We start from the raw sequence: 8,633 nt of genomic DNA, 5'->3' as shown, positions 1-8,633 counted from the left end.
CACACACACCTAAAAACCTTTCTTGAAACAGAAATAAGCTTCTTCCCAAAAATGCTTTTGTGGGGACTTTTATTGTGTAGTCGTATGTGTTTGGCAGCCATTCAGAAAAGACTTTACTCTTCAGAAGCACGTATTTACAAATTAGCGGACTTCCTGGGCGTCAAACGTTATTTGTCAGGCAACACTGTTGCATCTACAGCATCACACGCTCGCCGCAGGTATGTGTGTGTACATTATATTATCAAACTATACTGTACGTGTGGGTTTAGCACATAGGGCGGGTTTGGTTTGAATGCTGAGATTGATGGGTTGATGGTGAATTTCACTTTAGTTTCTCGACGAGTCAAAACTGATTTGTATGTGCTTCACGTGTCAGTTGATGACTGCGCACAACAGCCTTACTTATATTCATAAATGTCATTACATTTAAAATTAAAGTACAGTATGGGTTATTTTATTTCTTCTTGCTGATTTTGTTTCAGTTTTTAATGAGGTTCATTGAAAGCCACCTCTGAGTCAGGTAAGAGTTTTCATCTGATGAGCTGAATCTTTATTCAGATAGTGATGAATGTGATGATTGTTTATATATTTCATGTGTTTGCTGCTCTAGAGATGGAGAAACTAGAGACATCAGAGCTTCAATCTAGACTGTCATCCCTGTCTGTTTCATCTTTCCCTGGGATAACGTCAAAAAACTGTGAAGCAAACCCTTTAAACAGGTATGTGCAGGTTTATCGGAGCTCAACAATGGTTATTTTATATTTCAAAGGTATGTAAATCTCATCCTTCCCACTTTCATTTTGAAGAATTCAAAGCACAGACCTTTCCCGGACAGTAAAACAACCGGACAACCAAACTAAAATGGATGATAACAGCAATAACAGAGAATCCGTGAAATCCACCGAGGTACAGTGAATTCAAGCCTGTCAGATATTTGTGAGTAAGTGAGCTTTAGCGCTGTGCTTGTATGTACAGTATGTATTGTAATGTTGTCAATAGGAGCCCAGTGCATCTCTGGGGAAGGCAGAGGCGGGTGACTCACAGGAGAGCAGTACTTCACACCCTGGGGAGAAAAAAGGTTAGTAAACCCCCTATTAGAGAGGTGAAGCTCAGCTCGGGAAACCTCATCATCTTTCATCATTGCCCCTCGAGAACAGAGCTGTCAGAAAAAAAGAAGGATGTTTGTGCTATTTGTAATGTGCCATTCACAACCTAAAAGGCTAGTTTTACCATCCAAAAAATTTGAATCTTTCTATATATGACGCTTTAACCGAATAAGCGTGTGCGTTTTCTTTCAAGTCGCTATTGGGCGGGTCACGTGACTTTCAAAAATAGCATGCAGTGTACATTATATAGGCCAAGTTCTGTAGTATGCAGTAAAAAAGTTGTTTAATATAGGCCTAGCAGATATTTAGGCGCTGATTGTATAAAGCATGATGAAAGCTGCTGTAAAAGATATTGATATACAATACAAACTCAGGAGGACTGCTTATCAATTTATTTCATTATAAATGTGCCAGGTCTGCATATCACCAATAAGCTGAAGTTATGCTAATTAACTATTTATTAGTTTATTTTGGTGAAAGGGTATTTATTATTATTATTAATAGCAACACGAAGGTCATGGGTACGATTCCCAGGGATTGCATGAACCAATAAAATTTATCACTTGAATGCAATGTATGTGGCTTTGGATTAAAAAAAAGTCTGCCAAATGCATAAATAATAATAATAATAATAATAAAATCATTTTGACCCTCCTCTACAAAATAGTGGATTACTCAGTAAATATACATCAATGACATTTAATATTTTGGCTTCACTATACATGTTCATCTTTCTTCTGAAATAATATTGACAAAATCAAAAATTTGAGCTGAGTACGTTTCTGAAATTTGGTTGATTTGACACGGAATGACCCTATTGTTGTTGTTGCTGTTATAAAAACAGCAACATAATCGATAATATTTATTAGAATTTGATGTCCTTGTAAGTGTAGTGATACTGTAGTGATTTTTTTAACACTTCAATTTGCTGGGTGAGCCAATGTGTAATTATGCAGCAACATTAGGTGCATCTTGCATGAATTATTCTACTATACATGCAGTGTATTTATAACTTCTAAATTAATTATATGTTTGTAAATATGTGTATTTGTATTTTTGTTTTATAAAAATAGGTTAATTGTTTTTATTTCATTTTCATTAATGTCTTTTTCTTTTGAATCTTGAGTGGTTTGAATACATGCACTGCTGTGCAAATATTCTCAGACATTTCTACTCCATCCAAGTGTGAAATGAAAGAATATCAATCGATCACTAATCTCTTTGCAGCTCTTCCTCCGATGAAACCAGCATCCACATGGACCTCCGCGGCTCTGAAGGAGCTGAAGACGAAGCTGCGTCAGGAGAAGGACAGCGTGGTGACAGTATATCGTGGAGACATAATGACCGTCCACGTGCCCACTGTCCCCGAGGCCAAGCGCGTGTGCTGGGAGTTTGCCACAGATGGCTATGACATTGGTTTTGGGGTTTACTTCGACTGGTCACCAGTCACTAGCCGAGCCATTACTGTCCACATTAGCGAATCCAGTGACGATGAGGATGAAGATGATGACCTGGAAGGTGAGGGAGTACTTCCTGTACTGTTTCCTGCTTTTGTTCAGACAAATTGATAGGAGTTGCTTTGTCTTCTTTTGTCCCTTGAATTCTTAGTGTGTCCACACAGTTGCCCTGAATTGTAATTGACAAATTAAGGCTGGAACATGATTTTTGTCCCGATTTACAGTCTTGACAATAGTTGCCAAAAGTTAGAGCCAGTCTGTAGATTTGAGTTGGCTGATTTCATAGAAAATCGTGTAGTCTATGATGGTCAGAGACTGATTTGTTTTTAGCTTCAGATAGGGGTGTGCGATATTGACAAAAAATAATATCTCTATTTTCTGGGATTTTATCGATAACAATAATTAGACGATATTTTGCTAAGAGTGTTATTGTGCTGGTATCTTAAGGACTACCGTGGACAGCTGACTCTTAAAGTTTTTGATATTCTTCATATTCTGTGTGGTGGTCAGTTCACACCGATCGAAATTAATCTTTTCCAATAAGTTTAAATAGATTTTTACCTTTTATGGACATTTTTACCTTTATAAAGCCATTTTTTTCTAAAAGTGCATTATCTTTTGAATCAAGTTCTTACATTTAATCAGTGAATTGGAATAATAAGACATTTGAGCTATTACCAAGAAAATTAAATCAGTATCTACAAAATTAATCTTTGCAATGCAGAGAAAAAAACAGCTGCATCTGAAGTGGAATTCAGATGTTTTTACACACCGTTTAATGCAGGACATGAACGCTTTAACCTGCAGTTACAAATGCATAAATAATGTTTTGGTATATTAAACATAAAAAATTTATATTTGAAATTATTTAAATAAATATTAAACTAAAACCGCCAGTAGGTGGCAGCAAGTCACGGTTGATTCATTCAGAAACGAAACAGTCATGTTGCTCGGAGACACAAAACAGTGTTGTGGCTGTGTTTGGAATTATTTTTGTTGTCGAAATAGTGCAAAAACTGGCAATATGGTGTCTAAAACGTAAGTCTCTTAATTAACTTCTTGTTTTTTGAACTGTTGTAAAAAATCAATCACATTTGCAATCATTTTGGAGAAAAAACGGCACTCTTCGTGTGAAATTGATTTACTATATGAAGTGGTATAAATATATACTTTTTCTGCCCCCATGTCTTGAATTTGTGATCATTCTAAATGTATTTTTATAGACTGAATCATGCAGTGAAATAACGCACTCGTCTAGACTTCACGTAATGTATGCGTGCGCTCTGTAGGTGTTTTGAATGTTTTTTTGTAAAATACTCGATAATGTAAAATCGCACATCGTTAAAACAACAATTACGATATTATCGCAGATGATATATGTGACCCTGGACCACAAAACCAGTCATAAGGGTCAATTTTTTGAAATTGAGATTTATACATATATAAATAAGCTTTCCATTGATGTATGGTTTGTTAGGATTGGACAATATTTGCCTGAGATACGACTATTTGAAAATCTGGAATCTGAGGGTGCAAAAAAATCTAAATATTGAGGAAAATCGCCTTTAAAGTTGTCCAAATGAAGCTCTTAGTAATGCATATTACTAATCAAAAATTAAGTTTTGATATATTTACGGTAAGAAATTTACAAAATATCTTCATGGAACACGATCTTTACTTAATATCCTAATGATTTTTGGCATAAAAGAAAAATCGATAATTTTGACCCATACAATGTTTTTTTGGCTATTGCTACAAAATATACCCAAGTGACTTAAGACTGGTTTTGTGGTCCAGGGTCACATATATCGCACTCCCCTAGCTTCAGACTTTGATTCCATCCAGTCGGAGGATATCAAACATGTTTGATATTTTCAGCCGATTTTAGAACACATTGTTTTCATTTGTAATGTGTCTTCTAGCAACAACGCACACTTTTCTGCATGAGTTTGTTGTGATCGGAATAAGTTTAAAATCTGGTAGTGTATGATTCTGCATCGTGTAGTGTATTATGGCCAGTTTTTCCACAGTGACTATTAGGTAACTGGGTGACTCTCACGAAACCAGTCAATATTTTGTCCAGGTCATATTTAAGCCTAAATCCAAATAATGAAATAAAACTGTTATATTTTCAGTAAATAAAAAGCTTACTTTTAGGGTGTTTTTGCAGTGTGACAATTATGATGCTGCAGCACTCTCGCTCCAATTTTCATTTCCATAATGAAAAAAATAATTATTATTAGTTTTATCATTATTTGAGAAAAATTGTATATATTTCTAAATGTATACACTATTTTTGAAGTTTGGAGTCAAGTTTTTGTATTAAATTGTAACCAGTTATTTTAGGAAATAAAAAAATATTTAATGTTAAATGTTGTGAAACCTTTTTTTGTACAAAGCTTAAAATAAGCAGATGCATGTAAGGAATACTTTCAATGATATATGGCCAATTGTTTTGTCAAACAGGCCCTGTGGTTCCTGGAGATGTTGAGAAGGGCTCTAAATCAGTTGCCAACTCGAACTTGGGAGAAATCCTGCCTGTGTACCGTCAGGACAGTCATCTGGCGGTTCAGAGCGGGAGCCACGAGTTTCCAGGAGAAGGTACATACCAGCTGAAGTTCGACAACTCATACTCGCTGTGGAGGAATAAGACTCTGTACTACAGAGTGTACTACAGTGCCTGAGGAATCAAGTGCATATTTAAAACGAAGCTTTCAGTGATACTACTTTTGATCGTATGTATTAAATTACTGTATAATTCTTGCTGTTGTTGATTTGTGCTTTTCGTTTTATCCAAGCCTAGATCATAGATCAAAAAATGACTTCTATATATATATATATACAAAATGCTTTTTTAAGTGAATGGAATCATGAGGATCATGATGCGTGCAATGTGTTTTATGTGGCTTAAGATGTTATGTCCAAGATGATATATTTCATATAAAAGGTCCATATATGTTTTATAAGTGTATTGTCTGACACCACAACAGAACTGTGGCATCGTATATCAGGGACTACAGAGTAATCAGGGAAAGTATATGGGTGGTGAACCGGGTCAAATGCTTTTCAAACAGTTCTAAACAATTCAAAAGCAAACAAGGAAGGCGAGGAAGTGGATGTTGGTGACGTGGCAGAGGTCACTGTTGATTCAGGGAATGACACATGAGTGTTTTCTGTTTGTTTGGTTGTTTTTTTGTTGTTTTATGTCATATAATACTGCATTGAGCAGCGCATTGGAACGGCCTCGGAGGTCAGATGCACTATTTCTTACACTCTGCTAATACTGGGTTTGTTTTCTCAGCCACAAAGACACTGGAAGCCACAGCTAGTTAGGATGCGTTTTAAATATGTTTTTATGGCAGTTGTATACTGTACCAAGATGGCTATCACTGCAGTCACCAGGGTTACTACTCATGGAAATGGTCAAAGCCAGCTTCTTTACAACTTGAAACCATTTCCTGCCACAAAAGCTAATTTGTTGCATAACTGATCCAATATTTGCATGTCCCAGGCATGATTTAGGGTTGTTTGGCATCAGTTCGGTCTGTATAGATGTAATGCAGATGGCCCGTTGAAGATGTTTTATTTACGTTTATGTTCTTAGCTGATGCCTCTTTACCAAGGTAACTTACAAAACTACCTATAGCATAGGTTTTACGATTTTTTTGTTGTTGCTTCAATCACGTGCAATATGCCACACTAAGTGCTGCCAGCAGGGGTTGTAGTATAGTATTGTTTCATTTAAATACTCTGTTCTTGATTATATGAATACCAAATCACACTGCAAATGTGCATCATGTGAGTTTCTCTTCGTACCTTAATTATTTGCATGTCTTGAGAGACTGTTGCATTGTGCTGCTGAGGTGCTCGATTCTGCCATTGTGTTTTTCTGCTCGTCCTTCTATGTATCTTTTTTTTTTGTATGATATGCATTTGATATATGTTTGTCATCCTTTTCTTGTTTTTTGTTTGTTGTTTCTTTTGCTGTTTGTTGTTCACAATAAACGTTGACAATGAGTCGAGTGTGCAGTTGCTGCCTGTTGCATATCCAGCTTTATGGTTCCTTCCTTTCAATACACGGAACTTCCTTCTCAGAATAACCATAAAAAGTGCTTTCTCAGCCTTAAAAATAAATTTATTGGATGAGCACAAGCATCATTTCCCTTTAAATTGAGGTCAATGTATTGAGTAACAGCAGAATTAAAAGTGCAATTGTTTCTTGTTTTAGATAGAGGGCGCTGTTAAACTGAAAAAAATATATTAGGGCTGTCAAACGATTAATCGCATACAAAATAAAAGTTTTTGTTTACACAAAATATATGTGTTTATTATGTATATTATGAATGCTCACTCAAAACAGTATATATTTAGAAAATGTTTACTTGTATTTACATGTCTATATTTATATTCATATAATTTATATTATATATAAATATATTTAAAGGGGGCATAACACACACAGTTTAACCCAATCTCATGTTAATCTTGAGTACCTATAGAGTAGTACTGCATCCTTCATATCTCCAAAAAGTCTTTAGTGTTATCATATTTATAAAAGAAATCTCCTGGAGGCGTGCCGTGGGCGGAGCTAAAGAGTGACGAGCACTTGGGCGCCAAATGCCAACAAAACAGACATTTCACTTACCATCTGCAGTTCTGTCATGACCGGGATCTTTTATAGCCGGGACTGCTCCATCTTTCAGTATCAAACGATGTGCAAATCCAGTGTCGAACTGGGCCTTGTTTATAAAACGTTCCTCAACAAACACACTTGTGAAACTCCCTTGCTGCTCCGGAAAAACAAACTGTATCCACTGTTTACATAACGCTGGGTTCTTTAGGAAGCTGAACAAAGTTATCTTTCCCTTACAACCAAAAACAAGCTTCTTTGGATTGGAGACATTCTTCCTGAGCAAGTCCCGTGCAGCGCTGCCGCCGGATGAAGCGCGTTGATGGGCGCGATCTCGCTCTTGCTCTGGTCGATGCATGCCGGGCGCGTTCTTCCGGCGCCGAACTGGGCCTTGTTTATAAAACGTTCGTCAACAAACACACTTGTGAAACTCCGTTGCTGCTCCGGAAAACAAACTGCATCCGCTGTTTACATAACGCTGGATTCTTCGGGAAGCTGAACAATGTTATCTTTCCCTTACAACCAAAAACACACTTCTTTGGAGACATTCTTCCCGAGCAAGGCCCGTGCTGCGCTGCCGCCGGATGAAGCGCGTTGATGGACGCGATCTCGCTCTCACTCTGGTCGATGCGGGTGCTCTTCCGGGAGAAATGCCCATATAAGGAGTTCCACCCTCGTCTATGTCATTAAGAGCCACGATCGAAAAAAAAAAAAACTCCAAATATTGTAGGAACCCGCAAGCAAGATTTTTGGCACATAAATACATGTCATACATCCAAATAGTTTTTTGAAACTTTGTCTATGCTTAGCATGAGAATCCAACTCTTTAACAGTGTAAACAACTCTGAATGCATGAAACAGCATTGTACCCCCCTCCCTTTAATATATAAACATAACATATTTTTCTGAAAGATATACATGCATGTGTGTGTATTTATATATACATGATAAATAAACACAGTACACACACACATTATGAATCGCATCATATGACCCCTTTAACTTCTGTAAAGAAATCAGGTTTATTCTGAGAAAGCACAAAAATGATAATCCTATACATAAATCATTATCATACCAGCAACATTGACTTTGGCATCCAATACTGAATGAGAAAAAGTAATACTACCCATCCCACACGCCATAATGTCACACAAGACTACTGTGAGGGAGTGCAGAGTGAGAAGACGTGGAGTACACACACATATATTATGTAAACAAAAACTTTTATTTTGGATGTGATTAATCGCGATTAATCGTTTGACAGCACTTATATATATATTTAGTATTCATTTTAAAACAGGATGTTTGATTATGGTAAAAAAAATATGAGATATTAAAGGGGTCATATGATGCTTTTTTAAAGGTCATTATTTGGTGTATTTGGTGTAACAGAATATGTTGACATGCTTTAATGTTCAAAAAACACATTATTTTTCAAAT

At 36.4% G+C, this 8,633-nt stretch overlaps 1 protein-coding gene across 3 annotated transcripts; it reads left to right on the top strand.

Annotated features, from left to right (window-relative positions):
* Nucleotides 1-115: 115 nt before the first annotated feature.
* LOC107664464 (protein TMED8-like) lies at nt 116-6,840 on the top strand. Of its 3 annotated transcripts, none has more exons than XM_016455035.1 (7): nt 117-218; nt 483-520; nt 611-719; nt 807-906; nt 1,000-1,078; nt 2,334-2,624; nt 5,030-6,840. In XM_016455035.1, exons 3-7 carry the CDS (start codon nt 613-615, stop codon nt 5,245-5,247), a joined length of 795 nt encoding a protein of 264 aa, XP_016310521.1. In that variant the 5' UTR covers nt 117-218; nt 483-520; nt 611-612; the 3' UTR covers nt 5,248-6,840. The 3 variants fall into 3 exon arrangements, with proteins under 3 accessions (XP_016310522.1, XP_016310521.1, XP_016310520.1); XM_016455034.1 differs by having other exon boundaries at nt 471-520; XM_016455036.1 differs by lacking the exon at nt 483-520 and having other exon boundaries at nt 116-218.
* The last annotated feature ends 1,793 nt before the right edge of the window (nt 6,841-8,633 follow it).

Source organism: Sinocyclocheilus anshuiensis, unplaced genomic scaffold, assembly GCF_001515605.1.
Source record: "Sinocyclocheilus anshuiensis isolate Anshui unplaced genomic scaffold, SAMN03320099.WGS_v1.1 scaffold167, whole genome shotgun sequence".
Lineage (NCBI taxonomy): Eukaryota > Metazoa > Chordata > Actinopteri > Cypriniformes > Cyprinidae > Sinocyclocheilus > Sinocyclocheilus anshuiensis.
The sequence above is the reverse complement of the archived record's forward strand: the minus strand, read 5'-3'. Positions and strand labels throughout refer to the sequence as shown.

Bases quoted from the DNA above. Each gene is read 5' to 3' on its own strand.
- LOC107664464 (XM_016455036.1), top strand. From the start codon at position 613: ATGGAGAAACTAGAGACATCAGAGCTTCAATCTAGACTGTCATCCCTG. The intron at 907-999 runs GTACAGTGAATT...TGTTGTCAATAG, and splicing joins AATCCGTGAAATCCACCGAG to GAGCCCAGTGCATCTCTGGG. The intron at 1,079-2,333 runs GTTAGTAAACCC...ATCTCTTTGCAG, and splicing joins ACACCCTGGGGAGAAAAAAG to CTCTTCCTCCGATGAAACCA.